This window comes from Haliotis cracherodii, unplaced genomic scaffold (genome assembly GCF_022045235.1).
Source record: "Haliotis cracherodii isolate W230 unplaced genomic scaffold, xgHalCrac1.p SCAF_15, whole genome shotgun sequence".
In the NCBI taxonomy this organism is placed as follows: Eukaryota; Metazoa; Mollusca; class Gastropoda; order Lepetellida; family Haliotidae; genus Haliotis; species Haliotis cracherodii.
This window is the reverse complement of record NW_027266270.1, coordinates 17029116-17053346: the sequence shown is the minus strand read 5'-3', so window position 1 is coordinate 17053346 and position 24231 is coordinate 17029116. Positions and strand designations below refer to the sequence as shown.

Below are 24231 nucleotides of genomic sequence, written 5' to 3'. Positions count from 1 at the left end.
GCGGTCGTACGTTATTTAGATATGCGTTCACGAGGTAGCAATTAAGATATGATCTGCTATATATTTGTTTCAAAAAATGAAGGAATAGTCAAAAACCATGAAAAGGGAGAATATTGGAAGGTACGGGTTTTTGAATGAAGAAGTATTTGTTGCTCTTCTGGTGTTTTCTGTAGCCAGCATGTGACTCAGTTGATGACATGTCTGTTTCTGTAATATCATCCAAATGTATGATAACTACTGCAACAAGGTTGATATGTAAGCGGCCATGTTGTCTGAATTGACGTTCTATTTCAAAACGTGATCTTAAACCTTTTGCCATACCTCTAGTGAGATTCGAGCAAAGGCTGCGTTGATCAACCCTTCGACATGTGTGGGTTTGAATGTTTTGTTATGTCTTGCCACGAACCCTTCACAGTTAGCCAAGATTAGCTCAATAGGGTTGAGCTCACAATGTCTGACTGGCGTACGTAAGACAACGTGACCGTGTTGTGCCGCCAGGACTTCTGTCTAGTAGTTTACTGGTCTGGTATTCAGGCTATTTGTGTATTCAGGCTCCACGTGTTAAACAGATCTCAAATAGGATACCCGTGAAGACCCAGGGTAGAAAAGGTCTTGAGGAACCCATGCTGTGGTTGTCGTAAGAGGCGACTTACGGGATCGGGTGGTCAGGCTCGCTGACTTGGTTGATGCATGTCATCCATTCCAATTTCGTGGATCGGTGCTCATGATATCAATCACTGGAGTGTCTGGTCCAGACTCGATTATTTACAGACCGCTGTCGTATAGCTGTGATATTGCTGCGTTAAACAACAAACCAACCAACCAATCGTTTCAGATGGTCAAAAGTTGACATTGCAAGATGTCATATAGTCCGGCAAATGTCGCTACTCATGGTTGGCGCGACAGTACATGCTTCCCAGACGCTATGATAACTGGCGTTATCCATGACAATGACACTGGGTTGTTAAGATTGAGCAGTAGCTGATGTTCCAATCAGTCTGAGAACACATCACCATTCATTTCCTTTCATTCTTGTTCGCCTCGAAACATAGACGGGGCACGGGTGGCCCAGTCGTATAAGGCGCCGCGATTCGCTGTGCAGAGTTACGTCCCTTGGGCACGCCAGAAACCTATGATTGTGGGTTCGAATCCCGGTTCGCCCCGATTGTTTCTAGGTTTGTCAGCACCATACCCGTGCTCGTGGGTTTCACCGAAGTTGTAGACGTCTGATACCTGCATCCCTTCGGGCTTTCCTCCCACATTAATCTGACACGCCGTGATATGACTGGAATATTGTTAAAAGCGGGGTTAAACCCAACTCACTCACTCACTCGAAACCGAGACATCATTAAGCTATAGATCACGGGTTCACGATTACCTCCACCTAAGATACCATGGGTGCTTTTCGTCCATCTGACGGAAGCCAGTGGAATGATTCTTATTTACCCAGGTTTCAGCAAGGTAAAGGGTATGGATGCTGCGAAAGTCATGAATGGTGCGGAGATCATGTGACCTCATAGACAGGATGGAACATCTCGGTCATCGCCACGTGCAGTTTATCGACATCCCATCACGTGAGAGCAATAATCGATGGAGCTCGGGAAACATGTCTTTAATTTCCACCCCAATTCTTCATTAAAAATCTGAAATTGCTGTTTTCGTTCGAATTTGTCTCCTGTAAAAATGTCGACAGGGCTCCTTGTGACTGAAATACTTCAAACCAAAATAGCAGCACTCTGTGAAAAAGAACTATCATTTTTCAAATGACTCAAAGCATATTTCTATCATTTCCGACAGTACTTTCCTGTGAAGGCGGACATCACGTACGTACACATCACATCTTTAAGAACGGAGATACATTTTGCTTAATCATACACAATATATAGCAATCCCTAAACCTGTTTACTGTCAGCCCACACAATGGGTGAAGATGTTAACATAATCAACTATCAGGACCTGACCTTCATATGTCTTCATCCCACATCATAAACAAACAATTGCCTACACAAATGCGTGTCCTCACCACAGCATCCGTTTACATCTATAACAATACGGGAGTCGACGCTGATTTTTTTCTCCAAATAACCAAAACAACCGCAAGTAGTCAGATCCGGAAAGACTCTGCTAGTCACGTTTCATTGCTAGTTTGATGGCGTACTTGCCACGAATTAATCAGGTTTCGTTGTTGATATGCGCAGCAAGCTTTACGCCTATTGATCAACGGCCAACTTCGCTGTACGCAACTATGCAGTTTTAATACCTAGATGTTTTTGTCTTTTCTTGTGTTTCAGTAAATACATGTTGAAAATGTACAGATGTTGAGAAAAAGGTTTCATGAGAGTGGGCATGTTATAACTATATGTTAACGTTGTTATTACAGCAATAGTATCTATACTTTCTTTTTGCTGCAAAGCAGGCTGTTCACAGTGAGTGAGTGAGTGAGTCTGGTTTAACGCCGCTTTTGACAGTATTCCTGTCATATCACAGCTTAATGTGGGAGGAAAGCCCGAAGTGATGCAGGTGTCAGACGTTTACCACTTCGGTGAAACCCACGAGCACGGGTATGGTGCTGACAAACCTAGACACATAATCGGGGCGAACCGGGATTCGAACCCACAATCATAGGTTTCAGGCGTGCCTAAAGGACGCAACTCTGCACGGCGAATCGCGGCGCCTTAGACGACTGGGCCACCCGTGGCCCCTGTTCACAGTGAAGCATTTTAATCGAGGGATGTCCATTCAAAACGGGACCCTCCACAAATCAGTTTAAAGAAAACGATTTTTGAAACGTGACTGTCGTTGGATCTCTTTATGGTAACCTGTATAGTCACTAAGGGGTGGGTCATTGAATTTCTAGGGGGGAGGGGGAAAGAGAAAAAACACAGCTCATAAATTTGTGTAAATAAAAATCTCAGCCTTCATCTGCATGAAAAAGAAATAACTCAGCCTCAATAAAAAGTCTCGACCACAATATGGCCAACCTCTTCAATACAGACTATTTCGTGAGGAGAAAGGCATTTTCTTTGACAGACAGACATAGTCATGAGAGACAGTATCATCGCTTCAAATCTTCAATTTCAAGAGGCCATAACAGCTGTTGACTGTGATGGGGAATGACCATTAAGTATCATATACCCATACTTGGAAACTGGATGCCATCTTTGCTGAAGATATGCCCGAAGTAGGTGTTTTGTCGAAAGTTTACATTTGCTTGGTTTTAGAGTGATTCCTGCTTCTTTGATCTTTAGGCCAGGAATACTGCCTTAAGGTTTGTTTGTTTGTTGTTTAACGCCATACTCAGCAATATTCCAGCTATATGACGGCGGACTGTAAATAATCGAGTCTGAACCAGACATTCCAGTGATTGATATCATGAGCATCGATCCAAGAAATTGGGATCGATGACATGCATCAACCAAGTCAACGAGCCTTGATTCAAGTGTTCCAAAACCGTTTTAGGAAATATTACGTCAGCTACATATATTAGTATGTAACGTCAATTCATTTCTTTATTGCCTCTGAAATGTTTTGGTTTTTTTCAGAAATGCCGTTGGAGCATTTTCCGAAAGGGAGGCGATTCCATCCAAAAACACCATCGGGTGTAATTTTGGCCGACTTTTTTGCATCATTGATGAAATGGTATTAGACACAAGTACACTAAAAATGTTGGCACAGGTGGTAGAGGGAAAAATGCATTGAGGCAACTGTGATCTACGGCAAAGCGGTAAGAGCTATCACGTTTTTTAACCATGACAATTGGAGAGTGCCATTCAGAAGAACTGGGCTGAATGATATTGGCTTCAAACATTTCTTGCACCTGTCTGGAACATTCTTTCTTAATGGGTAATGGGTGCGTCTCGCCTATAGAAAGGGAATCTTTTGGGTCTGGTGTCCCCTGTTTCTATTGTGTTGGTTGGTTTGTTGTTAAACGCCGCATTCAGCAATATTCCAGCTATATGACGGCGGTCTGTAAATAATCGAGTCTGGACCAGACATTCTATTGTGTTCTGATGTAACACAGTGTGTCCTATTTCTGACCAATCTGCATTTTACTGTGTACTTGGATTTTCAATATTTTAAAAATGCTTTTGGGGACAAAAGCTCCATGACGTTCAGGGGTATTGTTATGGTGCATAACCATAACCCCCCCCCCCCCCCCCCCCTGCACCCCACGAGGTAACAGTTCTGGGTTAACCTTCGCGTTTTAACAGTAACATGTTTCTTGGTTATACAGAGTGAGCATTTAAGTACGGTTTTACGCATTACTCCAGCAATATCACGGGGGGGGGGGGGGGGGGGGGTGGGTTCACCAGAAATGGGCTTCACACGTTGTACCCATGTGGGGAATCCACCCCGGGCCTTCGGCATGGACAGCAAACACTTTAACCACAAGGCTATCCTACCGTCCCATTCATAAACATGTGCCCTATTTGACATGTTTTTCATGTTTATAAAGTTGTGCCCTGTTGGACATATAGTGATTATAATATGATATTATTTCGCGGGTCTGACTTGCAATATAAATACGCATTTTCTTAAAATACCAAATTTAGCAAAATCATATTTTTTTCAAATCCAATATTTTTGGGAAAATATTTTAAGTCACAAGGGTGACAAGCAGGGAAATCTTCATAACAAACAAGGAAACAAATCCTGTCAAATATAAAAAGTCTCCAATAGTAACAGAAAATGTGGTGGTCAGCAAAATTTCAGCTTTGTCACAGCAGACAGAAATCCAGTCTGGATCTGACAAACCAGTGGTTGACATTATGAGCAACAATCAAGGCCCCGAGGTATAACCATAAACAAAGAACCAGGTCATACATTATAGCAAATCAATGTTCCCAGGGGAGCAATTTACTTGCCTTTGCATGTGTTTATGATGGGTACCACCGGTGGGGCAGGTTACGCTCGCCTCACCGAAACCTGGTATCATCACTATTTCATAGTGATTCATTAACACATGATCATGATAGAGTAGTGATATAATCAATTCTGCATTCAGCACAGATTTTCTTAGGAATGTGGTTAGGATTTTGTCGCTTTTATTTCTGAAGTACAGAAGGCAAGCATGGTGGTGGAATGGGGTTTAACATCGCGTCCAAAATTATTGCACTTATATAGCGACGTGGCAAGCATGGGACGATGGGAACATATTGTGCCAGAGTGAGTGAGTGAGTGAGTTGGGTTTAATGCCGCTTTTAACAGTATTCCAGTTATATCGAGGCGTGTCAGCTTAATGTGGTAGGAATACCCGAAGTGATGCAGGTCTCCGACGATTACCACTTTGGTGAAATCCAGGAGCACGGGTATGGTGCTGACAAACCTAGAAACATAATTGTGCCAGAGACTCCCTCTCTAAAAAAGACAAAGGCATGATTAGATTTGTGTATTTTATTACATACAACTTTGATGTCTTACAATCTGCACAGAGGTACACTGAGAATGACAATATACATTGAATAGATCACAAACACTGTATGATACAGACACATGTACAGGAAGCTCAGCTCACAAGTTGCTGAGGATGCTGACAAAGCACTCAAATGATGACACCTAAAAAACTTATTACTCCACCACAAATCAATCATTTGTTCTTCAGAATCTCATCAAACTTGTTCTTCAGAAAACTCAAAAAGAAATCCCAGAATTTATTATGATAAAAATAAATAAAAAATATAATTTTCTGATCTGGTTTTTGTTACAAACTTGTCTTAACATATCTAATCGTGATGGCAACAGTTTAGAACATGTATGTATTTTCTCAAAAGTTTCATATTAATAAATGACAACTTAAAAATAAATAAATGAATATTTAGATATCTAAAATCTGCCATAAGCAAATATTAATTATTTTGGTCTTCAACAAGAATTATTTTGTCATTTATAACAGACAAATATTTTCCACTGCATGCTAACAGAAACAATCTTAAAGAACAAAAAAATAATTCATAGTGGTCTGTTGCAATTCCTTATCAAAGTCCAAAGGTTATGAAACAGAATTCTGGAGGAAAGACTGTTTCTCATCATCATCCATAACAACTACATGCTTTATCCTTACCGTGAAAGATCCTGGGAAATCTAGTTCTTTATACGTCATAAAAACTTGTCACAACTAACCAATATTGCCTTGATCTAAATTCCACATCTATTGTAAACTGTGTAAAACATTAGATTGAAGTAGTTTACTTGTGGCCAAAAAAAGTTAAAAACTGACATGCATTTTTATGAAAAAATTAAATATTGTTAAAATTTCATAAAGATAAAATGATCGTACTTAAAAAAGTTTCCTGATTCTAGGTACTGATGCAAGTACTATTTTACTTTTTGTTTTAATGGAAACTATGATTCATGGTATGTGTATGCTTTCAATTCCTTTCTACTTTCTTTCTATTCTACTTAAATGACCATTATTAGGTGTATTATACCATAGTTGTCAGGTCCCTCCTACATCCATCCTAAAAATACAAATTACTTCACCCATCTTATCCTCAAATGTATTTGCCAAAGAGGCAGCATTCATAGTGTGTTTCAATAGTGATTAATAGATACCAAATAGGAAATTAATTGATCATATTTTTTTTCCACCTAACTAACAGATCAATGATATTCAGTTACAGAATTTACTAATTTAGTCAAAAAATGTAAAGCCGACTTTTTTAAAAATATATTTTTATTGAAACATAAGTGATGCAGGATAAAAAAAAGAAGATTTCCGATCATGAATACCAACTAACAACAGAGCACACACTAAACTTACTCTTCAAGAGGATGTCAGTTATCAAGTAGGTTATATTATGGTAAACAGACTATGTTTCATCAGAGACCATATAATATCTATTATATGGTCTCTGGTTTCATATGATGCAGGAAATTTTGATTTTTTATATTTTTTATTGGCAGACATATGACTGATGCTCAGGTTATTAAGTGACACCCAAGGAAACATTTACTGTAAACAGCTTTATTTCTGCGCTGTTAAAATACTGCGAATACCACACCAAAGACAATACTGCGACGAGATATTTTTGCGAGTTGCCGTGTTGAAATGACCCCTAGACTACCAAACAAAAGACAGATTCTCTCCAAACCGGAAGGGACTGCGACCAATTATCAAATACGATAATTAACTCAACTCATGACTGTGAGTTTGAATGCAATCTATATAAGAAGACACTAATTGGTCTGTTTACACTGTCATTTGTGATGTATTGTGTGACCATTCTGCATTCATTTGTGTTTTTAACTTATTGAGTAACTTGTGGTTCTGGTTGATGATTTCAACATTTGATGACGTGTTGCAATGAATAAAGTATGTATGTATTATTTATACTTATTTTTGCGTTTTTAATTTTTGTGATCGAGTCTTGTTCGCAAAACTTGCATTAATAAGAAGGTCGCAAAAGATTTCCTGTTTACAGTAATGTTTATTTTTTAGCCTCATATTTTCTTATTATTAATCCACAGTAAATTAGACTTTTATATGTATTGGAGTTCATGACATGACATAAAAAACAATTCATCAAGTGAGTGAGTGAGTGAGTGAGTGAGTGAGGTTTAATATTGCTCTGAAAGGACTTCAGACATATTGGCATGTCAGCTGAATTTGGGAGGCAAGTCCCAAGTGACGAAGGTCCTAGACATCTAACTGGCTGAAACTCACAAACAGGGTATCCTGCTGAGAAGCCAAGTGTCATAATCATCAATGGTGCCCCTATCAGCAGATCCTGGAATGACTAAGGGCCGCAACTCTTCGACCACTGGGTCGATGTCTTGACATGGCCCGACTTATACTGCATGTACCAAAGGAGTCATTCTTTCATCATTCCTTTCAAAAACATAACTGGCTTGCATGATTGGGAGACTGAGAAAAAGAAGTGATTAACTGATCAGCTGCGAAAAATTGACAAATGATGTTACACAAACGAGACCACAGATGTATATGCAATATAAAAATAAAAACAACTCTGGTACAAGGACTACAACAGAGGCTGGTGACACATCACTGTGGGTGAAGTAAACCCATCCCAGAAAGGAAATCCTTAACCAATCAATGTCAGTCTTAAATATTTCCTCGTGTTAATTCACACCAGGCTACTTTTGATAGGGATATTTTGAACTTTCCATGATTCAGCAACAGATTTTCATAATATGTCAAGTGTATATTTAAATAGACTGACATATCAGATTATTCCTATGTAAAGTTTAGTAGTATATTTTGTTTGTGGGAATACCTTTCAAAGTAAAAAAAATTTGAATATCTCCCAAGTGACATTTAATGATTTAATTCTTTATCCAAATGTCCAATCAATGAATCCAGTATAGGTACAAAGGTTAAGTTGGTTGGTTTGTTGTTTTACGCCTCACTCAGCAATATTCCAGCTATATGACCGCGGTTTGTAAATAATCGAGTCTGGACCAGACAATACTGTGATTAATGTCATGAGCATCGATCCACGCAATTGGGATACGATGACATGCATCAACCAAGTCAGCGAGTCTGACCACCCGATCCCGTTAGTCGCCTCTAACGACAAGCATAGTAGCCTTCTCGCTAAGGTTATGGACATGCAGGATAGGTTAATGCTGGTAAACATAATCATCAAAAACTGCAACAATCCCATCTAAGATTTACCTAAAGATATACTGTGTGTGGCCTTATAAGTAACATAAAATTTGGTTCAATGTCTTGAAGTTTGTATTAACGCGGCTTTCAACAGTATTCCGTTTACGGTATGTCAGCTTAATGTGGGAGGAAAGCCCGAAGTGATGCAGGTCTTTGACATTTACCACTTTGGTGAAACCCACAAGCAAGGGTATGAGGCTGACAAACCTAGAAACATAATCGGGGCATCCGGCATTTGACTTGCACAAGGGACACAACTCTGCACAGCGAATTGTAGCTCCTTAGATGACTGGGCCACCGATGTCCCTGTATGTTTGAAGAATAAACATCAGCCCACTTCCTAAGAAATAAATCCCTGAATTGTTTGCTTTAAAGCTTCATGACAACATGCCAAATAAATATCTAATACTTTTCATTTGGACTATATATATACTTTCTTAACATCTAATATTCCATAAAGGTTGGCAAAAGCAATGCAGCTAAGATACCATTAATACAACGGTAATTAAATCCAGTTTACAAAAGATATTATTGAAATTTGCACTTCATGTAAAAAAAACCTTAAAATCTGAAGCTCACATGCAGAATACTCATACTTAATCAACTTGCGGCTATACAGTATATGAAATAATTAGTGCACATGCACCCCCTCCCCCCAAAATGTTTGCAATGATATGTGTGTTAATCAAAACATGTTAGTGACCATGAAAATATGCCAAACGATAAAAATAGATTAATGAAGTTTCAGGAACTGCTACATGAAAAAGTTTTATTTGATTTTGGACCAAAAAATGAAAACTACAATATGATGGTTGTACACTTTTTGAAACAAATTTCAAAGATCCACACCCAAATTATTCATGTGTCACGGTCCGAAAAAGCCAATTATTTTGATTTTCCAGTGTTTGGAGGCTGAACAATTCCATAAAGAAACCGGATATTGGCTGTTACCTCCCTAAGCTTGTCACCCACACGCAGCTGTCAATGTGCAAGATGGACTGAAGGGTCACAATGATGTCTGACTATGAAGTGTTGGAACGAGGTGGACAAGATCAGCTTTCAGATGGATCTGATTGTGTGCAGTAATACCCACGTGGATCCATGCTCACGTTATTGACCACCGGTTGACGAGTGGAAACACCATGTCTTACATGTTGCCGTCATGTAGCGGTAATACTGCTGACTACAGCATAAAGCTGTCTGTAAAAGGGAGGTAATTCTTTGGAAAATGTTAGGCCTAACAAAAACGAGACATATTTTACAAATATTCTTGGTCAATATTGCCCGAGAGACAAAAATACTAATCTGTTTTTGGCCAGGGTTTATCTGAGGCTAATTTCTAAACCACTTCTGAAATCAGAGCTTGAACAAATACAAATAACATGGTGTTAAGAAGAATCATTTCAAATTAACAGCAAAAAAATTCATTTATTTAATGTTTGCAACATTGGAGTAGTCTTGTCAGAAAAAACAAAAAAATTTGGGCCAAAACCAGTATCTAAACCTCAATAATCAAAATAAAGCCATCCATATTTTTTAATGTGTTCCTAATCTCCAACCTCAACCAGCAAGAGAGCGGGTGAGCGGAAAGAAACTTAAAAAAGTGTATTTCAGTATTTGTGTCACAGTTTTCAGACATCTAAAAGTTCACCCTTCAGATTAATTTATGACATAGGTCAAGTCGTTTTGCCTTGGAAACAATTTTTTAAAATTAATATAGCTTAAGAGAGCTTGAAAGCTGGGAAAAACAGAAAAAAATAGGGACAACCTCAGTTGTCTGCCAAGTAGTATCATACAAGTGTCAAGCTAAGCCAGTGTTCATTTTGTGTGTGTGTGTGTGTGTGTGTGTGTGTGTGTGTGTGTGTGTGTGTGTGTGTGTGTGTGTGTGTTATAAAGCTACAGTATTCTACAGTCAATAAATAACTACATTTTGATCCAGTGCTTCTAAATGATTGTATCAATTCAAATCTCTAATTCTGTTTTGATTTGATTAATCTGCTACAACTACAAACCGTTACTTATTTCTGTTAATATTTCAATTTATTTTGATAAATTCAAATGATTAGTACCTTTACATTCAATAGATGCAGTCAACTTGGATGAAGGATAAAAATGGTTTCTAATGACGCAAACAATCACAAATAGGTTTAAGTAACATTTAACAGTACGAAACACAAACATTATGTTAGTGGACTAAAACATGCCAAGCAAGTCGTTACACTTGAAGTTACAGTTCTTGTTTCATGGATTATATTGCCATATTATGATATTATTAGTGCAAGTAAACAAAATCATATTCCCTCCTGAATTACAAGGTTAAAATGACACAGACTGTACATAAACACTGAGTCCATTAACTTCCTTGTACTGATACAAGTCCTTCGATCAACCATACATACATAATAAATACAATAGTCACGCCATCTACTACACAAACACAGAGTACGTACATTCTCTCCATGAAGTTAACGACAAGATCATGGAGATTGATCACATCAACTTATCTAAACTACAAATGTACATTTCATGGTATGTAAATATACATACATTATGTACATTATCAAAGAGGGTTTATCATACAAAGATAATATTACAAAAAATTGTACAAAGTTGTATCATCAACTTTGATCAACAGCATCTGGATATATACCAAGTTAATATGGTGCTTACGGTCACTTGATACTTCGGTCTTGTTTCTTTCAATGAAAATGACATACATTGCATTATGCAGATGTCACTCATTTCGGAAATCAAGCTTTATCGTACAGGCGACATGTCCATATTGTGCAGTGCATTCTGGTTATATTGTCACTGAATACGTCATCAGCGAGAATGAAATGTAATATTTTCACAGATAAATTTTTGTACAGATAAGTGGAGAACGCAATCTAAATTTACACTCATTAATATCTACAAAATATTAAAGGAAACAATTATTTTTTTATACATAATTTATGATAATTAACATGAAACTGGACAGGTGACTACTCATCCAAAACAACAGAAACAGCTGTCTGGAGATCAATATCCATTGCTATCCATGAAAACATTGGACTTTGTATAAATGGTATTAAAGGCAATTACTTACACACACAATCGTCATATCACATAAATACACCGCATCAATTATAATTTGTTTATTCTAACTGAAGAAAAAAACATTTCCATTTTCATTTTCCACATATCACAAGGACATGATCCAGGACTTCTCAAAACAATTCTGATCTTTAGATATAAAATGATGTTATTTGTTTTGGTTGCCATTGTTATGGATGAGTAGACTTGAGCAGAATTAAATACTGCGCTCTGCGACACCAAATTAATCTCACTAATTTACATACACAATGTATCTAAAAGTGATCAAAAATGTTAAGATATATTTTATAAAAGTTAAATGTAACTTTGATTATTTCATAACATAGAATTTCAGTAAATGATAAAATATTTAAAAATGTTTAAATACTCTGACAAGTAAAATGTGCATATCACATCCATGCCTTGACCTGATTGTAACTGTAAAAACATCCTTTGTTCAGACGGTGCTCTTTGATCCATAATAGATTTCTTGAATATTGACAGTTTTATAAATAAATAACACATTAGGATGTATAGCACACACTAGACACTCAACTACAATATGTTGGTACATCGTGCCAGTACCTTGTTCAAAATAATTGGCCCATTTCAAAATTGAACAAAATTCGTGTCAGAAGACAATGATTTAACGGGGATAATAATACTTGCAATACTGGATTTTACGCTCCATTTGGTGATCATATGACACAGGACATGGTAATGGCTACTGTCGAACTCATTGTCGTGCATATCATGTGACATCTTGATAAAGATACGGAGTCTACATCCCCCGATTTCCAGCTGGTTCCTAGCGGAGAAAGGGAGAGAAGCGGTACGTATACGGGTTACGATGTCTTACGCTGGGTCTACCATCATCTGTTGTAAGGATGGTTTGTCCTGTGCCACGTGATCAGCAATATTTATCTTGCCAACTGGTGTGTTAGGGGAGACAACTCATTAGGGGATTAATTAACATCTAAGGAGGACTATGCTATAAATCTGGTATCCATGGTAACCTCCCAGGTTAAAAAGAGCACTTTGTATTTTAATTTGCTGTTTTGGCAGGTAACTCTGAACACACTTCCATGGAATTACAACTTGTTCCTGTACATCTCAATTTCTGAATTTGCATACTTATATCATCTTAGGACAGCTAAATCTCTGTATCCACTTTGGGTTTGCTTAAACCAGACCTGGAGAAACCAAAAACATTTGGGGTGGGCCGAAACAAAATGTTAATTTCAAATAACACCATCTCTAAAGACAAACTGTCACTGACGAAACATAGACTGATAACAAAGTCCTTTTGCTGACCATTTCTACAATATCATATGTATTTAAAAAATTATATCAAGAAATCAAAATAAATAAAATTTATTTCACAAAAATCAAGATTCATGACAGTCTAAGTGTATGTTTAAGTAATTTCAAATTTTCTTTACAAAACGACAAATTTCTTTCTCTGACGATAATGCAATAAAGTCTCAATCAAAAAAATTCAAAGTAACTAAACTTTGATAAAAAATGACAGCAAAAACATTTACTTCTTGAAGATTACCAGTGTTGTAGCTGTTATCAGTATGCTGTTTTGCTTGTGGCAGGAAAACTTGGCTCTAAAAGAATACTGAAACATTTAGAAACGCAACACTCACTTCAGACATCCTAATGGAACACCACTACACTCAAGTGCAAAAAAATGTCCCCCCCCAAAAAAAATCAGTCCCAAATACAGGAGTGAGTAGGGGAAGGAGTAGGGTTTTACACAATATGCCAGTCATTTCCCAGCAGGGGCCACTATAAACATGCTTCCCACAGTGTCCTACAGTATGTAGGTGGGTCTTGCTGAGTCAACAGTTTAACCATAGCGGACCCAACAGCTCCATGATGCATTGACTGGACCTGGCTTGAGGTTCTGTGTTACTGACAACTACAAAGCATACGCAGCAAAATCCTCTCTCAAGTTCACTTTTAATCTAATATATACTACTCAAAAGAAGTTAGGGCCCACACAAATTACTATAGTTCATGTGTCACGGCAGTTAAGGACCAGCCAATTCTTTCCTATTACATGTACCTTATATAATCAGTCAATCCATGACAGATTAACCATAGAAATATGAGTGAATCAATGGTCCTAAACTTCTTTTGAGAAGAATATAATTAGACCACTATTGCAAATTGAAAAATTATCACGAAAAGAAAATGTTGCGTTTCTTATGTGTTTGAGTATAGGTGATGCATCTCACTTCAAGGGAAGCTCATGATGATAACAGTAACATGATCACATCAATAATTCAACGTCATTACGAGTGATACAACTGGGTTATGCAGCTGGTATTATGGTCGAAGGATCATCCCCGGGCAGATTTGGTTCATCTTCCCGTGTTTCAAAAATGAATACAAGTGAAACCAGTTGGTTTCCAGTTAATTTCCACACACACATACAATTAATAGTTTTAAAATATAAAAAAAAATTATCCAATTTTTATGGGGGCATTCATATGAATTTCAATTATATGCTAAAAAAATAATGGTCTTGGCTCTCAGGCATTACCATAAAGTTCGCCGAATGTTTTGTTTTTATTTCCATTTTTAAAAAAAACCCCAAAAATATCCTTAAATATTCCAAGTGCAACGGTAGTCAAATACTGCATTCCAGCATTTTACTCGTCAAGGAATACATATATGTGGGGAGGCCATTCACCAGGTTGATTGTAACCAAGTGTTTACATGTATTTGGTTACACAACTGTTTATTTGGTTACATACTAATTTGAAACACCCCACACCCCAAAAAAACCAAAGTCACCTCCCAACCGCACTTTTTTTTCGAAAGCCATTGCCTGAGAACCAAATCTTTCATTTTTTAAGTCATATATGCTTGTTTTACGAAATGAAGACCTGAATTAAATACCTATTTAACAGACAGTTTATGTAGATATGTGCCAAATGGTAGAGTTAGTGAGACAGCCGAAGCTGTCTGAATGCAATATGAGTTGCTGATCCAGTTCTGCCCGATTCCTTTATAACATTGTGTTGGTTCTGCCCTATGTACAAATACAGTGACTACGTAACACGGTTGTAACTGGGATAACACTTCATAACAGCATGGAAGATTCGTCTCTTCAGCACTGGCGATAAAGAAAACGTCAATGTAGAGCTCTTCAGCAAAGGAGTCTGGAAAGACGTGGAAGGCTGAACTCTCATAACAGTGAAGGATTATTTCTGCTGTATTCGTCAACAGCTTTCATAATACTCAAGAAAACAACATGTGAGGAAAAAAAAGACACTAATTTCTGCTCCTCAATCAAACGATGCCTTCCATGAAGCTGGTATCTAAATGTTGGATTAGTGTCCGAAGGAATCCCATTTCCTTGCGTGTGTTTTCGAAAATGATCCGAGGGTCATCACTCTCACAGCGGAGACAGTTAGGCGCCATCACCATTGCCAAGTTATTTACGTCCATTTTTGTGACACTGGCATTCTCTGGAGCTGCAAAAACCTAAAAAAAAAGTGCAAATCGTTTTGAAAATATTGCATCAAATATAAGCAACCATTTTATTATGTTGAGAAACACAAAAAACAACAACAAAAACATCTTTGTTTAATTGGTTAGTGCTGCTGATAAAAGAGTATTCTCCCTTTAGTAAATTTAAGTTAATAAAATTTGTAGACAATTTCTTTGGTTCACAATTCATAAGAAACTGGTCAATATTTCTGTAACTGAGCTACCTCCCTTTGTTAGTAATTTGGCAGGGCATACAGTTATTATCACCAGTATTAATATCAAAGATTAGGCAGGGAGAAATCGTGAGAGATCATTGCAAAGGAGTTCTAGCCTTGCATGGTCATCACATGGAGAGCCCCAGTGTGGTGCTAACAGTTATATTGTAACCGGGTTGAGTGTGGTTTTTAAAAGGCCAATTAATCCCATTATACAACACACCAAAGTCCTGCCATTTGCAAGCTAACCTCTGAATTTATTTGCCACATTATCATACATCATTTAGGTAACTTTGCCTCTTACCACAAACAATAGAGTTTAACTGAGCAGGAAGGGAGGTAACTCTAAGCTGGTGGTGATCAATCAAATCAAAAATCGGTTGGACATCATCACAGACAGTTTTATGTCACACAGTTACTTTCAAACTACCACTACATCCTTTTTCAAGGCATTTATTCAAAATTCCATGAGGTCGACCATTCTCAACATCAGTTCCATACCTTAATTTGCATCTAACCACAATGAACAGATTTTTACTGTGGAAGAAGGGAGGTAACTCTAAACTGATGGTGATGAATCAAATAAAAAATTGGTTTGAGACCATCACAGACAGACTAATGTCACCAAAACAAACTATCACTACATGCCTTTTGAAAGCATTTACTCAAAATTCTAGGAGGTGGACTATTCTCTCACTGACCTGGAGAAACCTAATGAGATAACAGAGAACAAGGCGGTTGATGTGGGGAAGCTGGTTCACCACGGAGATGGCCGCCTCAGGGTTGGAGTAATTGACGACACAGTCCTCGTAGAAATGGGAGGGTATGAGAGGTTCGTACAGCTCTCGGTACCACAGCTTGAGCAGGGAGGCCGGCACATGGGGGTCCGGGCAGTCCGATGGGGGAATCCACTGGTCACAGCGAATCTTCAACGCATTCACCTCATCAATATCACCGGGCACTCTGAGATGGGAAAAGTCAGTGAATGGTATAGAAAGAGCCTATTTTAAGAGTTTCAGCAGGTTTGATTTGTTTGTTGTTTAACGCCACACTCAGCAATATTCCTGCTATATGACTGCGGTCTGTAAATAATAGAGTCTGGACCAGACAAGCCAGTGATTGACAACATAAGTATCGATCAGCACAATTTGGATACGAGTACATGCATCAACCAAGTCGGTGAGCCTGACCACCCGATCAAGCCTCTTACGACAATGCATAGTCGTCTTTTACATGGGTTGCTGAAGACTTATTTTACCCCGGATCTTCACGGGTTGTTTCAGCAGGCAGTTGATGTTGCTGGAATATTGCTAAAAGCGTCTGATAACATACTCACTCACTGCTAATATGAAAGATATTAGGTGGTCCTTAACTTCCTTTGATTAGTATTTAAACCAATAACAACATGAAATATTTATATTTCTGGGGGCAGTGCATATACACGGATGGCAGTATCTTGTAAAATTTTGTAAACAACTTTGCCATGCACAAACAAATGTCAACATTTGAGAAGACAGCTACCTGAAAATGCCCTCAGTCTGAGCACCATTGAGTCGTAGAACTTCTTCGGAAAGGATAGTCTGTATCCATGGCAACGTCCTTTCAGAATAACGATCCTTTTGCATCAGCAGTACATCATCAAGGGGGCTTCCGAACATAGATGGGTGGAAGATGGATTTCTGGAAATGGACAGTGTTGGATAAAGATTCATTAGTTTGTTGTTTAACGCTGAAATATTCCACCTATATGATGGCGGCCTGTAAATAACCAAGTCGACACAACTGGGATACGATGACATTCATCAACCAAGTCATCTACTCCAGGGTTTTTGTCCACTAGTCCTTATAATGATAACATATAGCAAAACCCTTAAAATGGGCCAATTTCTACTAGTCCTTAGGATACCTTTACTTACAGTTTGGTAAGTACTACTTGACTAGCGCTAATTTCTAACACTGGACTGACCACCCAATCCTGTTAGTCGCCTCTTACAACAAGCGTGGGTTGCCGAAGATCTATTCTAAGCTGGATCTTCACGGGTCAGGAAAAGGTACCGCTAGTTTCATAGTTTCAGTGAAGGTACGACCTCATCCATGAGTCAGAAGCCAGAGTCAGGTGAAATTACATTTGGTCTGTGAAGCCTAACGGTAACAGTAGGGATGTTCTCGTATTTATCTCGATATCGATAAATTTTGAATGTCAATCCTGTATCCATACAAATTTATAAATACATACACTAAATTAAGAATTCACAGCCGATGAAACGTTTACATTAATAAAGATTACCATGGTTAATATTGGCAATAAAAAGGCAGAAAATTCTATCTAAACATTTAATGGATCAGCCTTGGAATCTGGGATCCAATCCTATAATCAGCAGATCCTCATCAGCTAAGGGAGACAATCCTCTTGTTAAACATTTTGCTTAAATATGGACTACCCCAAAATAACTGGACACAATTATTCATTGAAACCATGGCAATTTGGATGAATACCTCAAAATACTCTCAATCTTCCCAAAGGGTCTAATTAGTGCTTAATGTTTTGCCTACATACATTTTACATGCAAGTAAATCTTACCTTAGCTTGTTCCACCTCATCTAGTGTTGGTTTTCGGACCCCCTTCTTGGCGCCAGTTGCCAGAGCTCGCTCTAGTCTTTGGTAGCAATGATTAGCAAAGTGACTGATTGGCACCTGGAATCAACAAGACATACATACAAACACCATGGAACCACAGTCTTTTACTCAAATTTATCCTTCCCAATAGTAAGAGACTCCTTGGCAATGTCAGAACTGTTTTTCATCATTTACTTTGACAAGAGTAATTAGATGCACATTTTGTGTTGCATTTCTCACTCAAAGTGAGGTCACATGACATGGGGTTTACATCACGTTAAGATTATTGCAAAGTGTTTGTGCCCTACCAAGTAGAAGTTGGGCAAACTCTGGCACAGTACACTGACTCCAAGCCAGCCATTCCTTGCTGTCTGACCTTAAGGACCTTAAGTGTGGGGTCGGGTAATAACAAGAACAGGGGTGACAGAACCATTGACCCTCCATTCTCAGAGTGAGCTCTCTGTTCAGAGTCAATCTCTCAGATTCAGCTTTCAACAAATAGGCATTAAGGTCCAAGAGCTCTAACCTATCCACTACAACAGTTCCTGCTTTAATCATATCATGATAATGTAGGTATCCATAGAATATCTTAAAAAGTAAAGAATAAACATTTTGGTCATATTACATAATTATGTAGTTTTAAGATAACAATTGATGATTTGAGTTCACCCTAACCTCAATGCCAGGAATATTTTAATCGGAGATCACGCTCATGTTATGTCACAAATTACCTCCCTCAGATAACAAAACCGAATCACAAAATCAAAATCACATATATTTCATATCAAGGCTGGTGAACAATCAGTATTCCTGGAATAGAAACCAAAATATATATGCTACAGCTGCTTACATTTGGCATATCAAATATCTGGTCCATATGTTTGGAAATATAGCCCTCCAGGTAAGAGTAGAACTTGTGTGTTGGAGGGAAGAAATTGAGACACACCGCCATCAGCTCCCAGCCACGCTGCAGACTCTCCCTGAAACACAAGTATACATCAACACAGGCCTCGTACAACAATATACCGTATTCGACGTAATAAGGGCGCTCTCAAAATTAGAAATAGGGGCCTCTTTTTAAAATAATATTTTGGTGGAAAAATACAGAGTTGAAAGATCGTAAATTTTGAGGTTTATGCTGACAGCCTGAAATGTTTATATACGACAGATATATTTTTCCAGGATTTAATTGCCAATAATTAAGGATGCATATAACACACAGTCTTACATTGATCAATCGGAAGGGGTTGCTTATTGAGATTGTTCACTACGCAATATAATTAGCAAATATCGCCACAGGCGCTTATTACATCAAATAAGGTATTACTTTCTGGCTCTCAAGTGATTTATGATGTTTCAACAGAATTATGAAATAGCCCTGGCTGCTCTGTTGTTTAAGGTCAGGTTCGTTCCAAATGCATCTATGTTGTTTCGACAAAAAAACAATTTAGTTTTATCAGAGGTTATTTAGCTTTGGCCCTCGGGATGGTATGGGGGTCTCCGGTTGATATGGGGTATGATATGAAAACTGACGTATAATAACCTTGTTATCATATAGCATAACATTAAATTGTAAAATGTATCGATTAACAAACATCTCTAAATTCTGTGTATGTCAGTAAAGACATGTTCACCTTGCTAGGAACACATTGACACAGGAAAGCTAGTTGAGCAGACGATGCACCAAGGGAGGTAAGTCTAATTTCTTACCACCCAGGCTGATATCAATCGCCTACCCTGGTATTCAAAAAGCATGGCCATATCTGCCCAGTACGGGGTGTAATTCGGCTCTGGTTATTACATCAGCAGGGATAGGACTCTGGCTCTATCGCACATGCAAAATACCTCATTTCATTGATGGGTATATGAAAAGTATATGTTATTGAAAAAGACATTCTTAAAAGCATTGTGATTTATCGAGGGTCTTTAGCCAAATGGTAGGAAGGTCGCATGTTCGATTCATGGGAATGTAAAGAAAACATTTGTCATTTGATTTTATATTTAATTACATTGTTTCCAAATGCAAAATAAATTTCTAGCGAGAATCATATGTTACAATCTTAATGGAAGGTGTATTAATAAAATCCCTGTTTATGAGATTTAACCCACTGGAGAACAATAGGATGACGTCACTGGAGGTTTATAAGAGAGGATGCAGAACCGTGAAGTTGTTTCCCTCGTCTGAATCATATTGTCAAACCACGGTCTTATAGACATAACCTAGTGGTATCAGTATAGGATAGTGTCCTCCTCGAAGGTTATATTGACTTTTAATCAGGGGTCCGGAAACCGTAACTACTGCTATCAACAATAGTTTAGGATTTATGATAATATTATCTGTCTTGTTTTTAAATAATCTTTAGTATAAAAAAAACACCTTTTCCCGTGAGGTCACGTGATAACCAAATATGGGATAATAGTCTCGATCCAAATGTTACAACGTGTACACTTAAGCAGACTCATGAATATTAATTAGACCGTTCACAACGTTGACAGATCGTTATTATAACAGAAACAAACGTATGTTTTCCATATATATCTAAAATGATATTATTTGTTATTAATTGTCCGGTGAATTAACAATTTAAATTGAAACAATTCATAATTCATCATATTATGAATACGTAACAACTTGTAATTTGTGTGTAAAAAGTCGTACTAAAACACGCTGTTTGAAGGGGGCGTGGCATAAATGTAAATGTCCGATTGGGATTTTAAATTTTCCGGACCCCTGCTTTTAATGCTCAATAGAGGGGATGTTAACACATTATTTACTCAGAAGTGTAATAGGGGACATGGGTGGCCCAGTCGTCTATAGCGCCGCAATTTGCTGTGCAGTGTTGTGTCCCTTCCGGGCGCCAGAAACTTATGATCGTGGGTCCGTGTCCCAGTTCGCCCCGATTATGTTTCTAGGTTTGTCAGCACCATACCCATGCTCGTGGGTTTCACCGAAGAGGTAAATGTCTGAAACCTCCATCAATACGGGCTTTCCTCCCACATTAAGCCGACACGCCGTGATATAACTGGAATACTGTTAAAAACGGCATTAAACACAACTCACTCACTCACTCCCTCAGAAGTGGAATAATCCCATGGCATGTTATCGTGTAATTTTTACTCACTCTTTTTTGTTCTCTGTAGTCTGGCGACACAGCTGGATGTAGATCTCGTCTCTCAGCTGGGGGATACTCCACCCTTTCGTTATAATGTCCAGGGCCACGCTCATCGGGGCCTGTTTTGTCTTGCGATCTCCCATGTACATCTGGATATGTAAACTTGTTAAGGACTCAAACAGATCATAATGCCTCCATCCAACGTCACTTTCGTCATTAATATTTCCATGTGAATTGACTTTCCAAAATATCAAGCCATCACAGATTCACCTACACTTTGGTTAGAGCAGGTTTTCCTGGATTCAGGAAATAAGATCAGTGTGAAATAAGCTGTGTTTTACACAACGCAGAAATAAATCCAGTACGCACAAATGTTTAGAATGGCCGCAGAAGAAAAAAATATTGTGTCTAGGGAAGCACAATAATATTCATTGTATCAAATTCTTGACAAGCAATAAACAGGTCCCATAATGAAAGTAATCATCAAATTTTACAAAACAGTACCCTACACCATTTCATTACATGACAGGACCCTCGTATATCAGGTAAGGACCCTTGAAATTAATTATTGGGGGTCATCTGGACCCTTAGTTTTGTAGGTCAAGGTAAAATTTGGTAAGCTCAAACCAAAGCAAACCCTCTGCAACATAGCTGATAAAACTCAATTTTGATAAGACAAATTCTGGTTTTCAATTCCTGGTTTGCAGCTCTGTAGTTGAGTTCATATGGTAATCCTAACAGCGCTGGATTTGGTTGGTTGGTTTGTTATTTAACGCCGCACTCAGCAATATTCCAGCTATATGAGGGCGGTATGTAAATAATCGAGGACCAGACAATCCAGGGATCGATATCATGAGCACCGATCCATGCAATTGGGATCGATGACATGCATCAACCAAGTCAGCGAGCCTGACCACCCGATCCCGTTAGTCTCCTTTTACGACAAGCATAGTCGCCTTTTACGACAAGCATGGGTTGCTGAAGACCTATTCTACCCCGGATCTTCATGGGTTTAACAGTGTTGGAAGCATAGACCACCAGTATGTAAGAGACTGGGAGAGACTAACAACTTATGACCATTGTGTGCTCCGACAACAAAGGCTAACTGTAGGATTATGGCCTGAGAAGGTCTGTTTTGAGGAATTAATTCCCATACATCTTCAAAAACTGAATGAAACAAGACATTAAGGGATTTTCATTTGGAATATTTGTTTACAGATCAAAACAAAACAATCTTTAATTCAAATTGAGTACAAAAATAAAATAAAAAATGTTCAAATTTCTTTTCGGGAAACTAATTAAAGTACCAAGAAATACTTTCAAAGGAGAAACATATGTAAGGGAAGTAACCAATCGACAATATTTTTGATAATAAGCTCACGTGATCAAACAAAATTAGACAAGTTGTTCCCTTCTCGCTTCATTTTGACAATCAATCATACCACACTATTTTATTTTTTTCAAACTGTAAACCATGTAATTACAAAAAATGGTAGAAGTATTTTTTACACTACACTGGTGTATGGCCTATAATTACAGCAATGGTAAGGGATATTTACACTAACAATAACAAGTGTCAGGGGATGCAGTACAAGGGTATACCCCCTAACAATATTCATGAACGAAACATTTTTACGAATGTACATACATACATAGAGACAACAGAAAGGTTTGAGTGAGCACTGTGAATGTACATACGTTTCTCTATTTCTTTTCTTTCCTTTCTGTCATTTAATGTATTAATTGTAAATAAGCATACATGTCAATCAATGGGAGAGGGTGTTCTAAGTTGTGGTAACGTGTCCCCAATCTTTAAAATGAGAATAAAAATATGCTTAAACAAAAACAAAAAAAAGACAATACTCATGTGCCTGATGTGAAGCAACAGGCAGTTGCACTGAGGTGCATGACCAGGGTTCAACTCACAAGGATATATTTGAAGACATCACATGCTTCCTTCTTCATGTTCTTATCATTGGTCCTCAACATGGGCTTTTGTATCAGATCCTGAAACACACACACACACACACACATATAATAATAATAATAATAATAATAATAATAATGATAATGATGATGATAATGATAATGACGATGGTGATGATGATAATGATGATGATAATAATGATAATGACGATGATGATGATGATGATGATGATGATGATGATGGGCATTCATAATGTGCCAAATTCCATTCACTTAGTGGATGCTCATAACGCTACACTATTATTACCCCCATCAATGGATCAGCGTGCACTGGATTTTCATTCTCAGCTCCTTGGGGAGTATATAACCCAAGCTGCCTGTGAAGCGCTAGAAGGTTAACAGCCATATTACATCTCATCCTACCGGGTATTCATTCACTGCTGGATCAACAGAGGCACATTTTGAACAAAGTCACTAGTCTAAGGAGACACCACATGTGTACATGTGCTTCAGTGTGAGGCAGGACAGAAGCCCAAGAAACTCTCAGGAGAAATAAATTACATTATAAAGTAGTCATTAGGAGACATTTTGTATCCATTTCATTTCTATTATGACTGAAGAGGCAGACATGTCTGCAGCTAAGTCAATAACATTACAAGCCACAACTATAAACACATTTTGCATCAGATTTTGCCTGTGACAGACACACTCCAATCCAGGTATAGTGCCAATGAGTGAGTGAGTGAGTTGGGTTTAACTCTTTGGGTTTTAACAGTATTCCAGTTATATCGCCGCATGTCAGCTCAATGTGGGAGGAAAGCCCGAAGTGATGCAGGTCTCAGATTATCACTTCGGTGAAACCCACGAGCACGGGTATGGTGCTGACAAACCTAATCAGGACGAACCGGGATTCGAACCCACAATCATAGGTTTCTGACGTGCCAAAGGGATGCAACTCTGCACAGCGAATTGCGTCACATTAGATGACTGGGCCACGCCTGCCCCCATAATGCCAATGAAGTTTTCACAATGGTAGGCATTACCATAACATGGCATTATATAGAAATATACAATACACAACTTGGCCTGATGAATAAGTTGGTCCAGGAAGGTGGAATCCGAGAGGGCTACATCTGCGAGGGCAATAAATGAC

The 24231-nt window shown here is 38.2% G+C and overlaps 1 protein-coding gene across 6 annotated transcripts in view; it reads right to left on the bottom strand.

The window, feature by feature from the left end:
* Positions 1 to 7939: 7939 nt before the first annotated feature.
* The window catches only part of LOC139462328 (rho GTPase-activating protein 39-like), a 209104-nt gene continuing 192812 nt past the window's right edge, over positions 7940 to 24231 (bottom strand). For all 6 annotated transcript variants that reach the window (XM_071243970.1, XM_071243968.1, XM_071243967.1 and 3 more), the window contains 7 exons: positions 23079 to 23159; positions 21162 to 21301; positions 18890 to 19019; positions 18004 to 18117; positions 16945 to 17102; positions 16125 to 16386; positions 7940 to 15202 (listed from right to left, as the gene is read on the bottom strand). In XM_071243970.1, coding sequence (XP_071100071.1) covers positions 15008 to 15202; positions 16125 to 16386; positions 16945 to 17102; positions 18004 to 18117; positions 18890 to 19019; positions 21162 to 21301; positions 23079 to 23159 — 1080 coding nt within the window. In that variant the 3' untranslated portion in view covers positions 7940 to 15007. The remainder of the gene's footprint in view (positions 15203 to 16124; positions 16387 to 16944; positions 17103 to 18003; positions 18118 to 18889; positions 19020 to 21161; positions 21302 to 23078; positions 23160 to 24231) is intronic.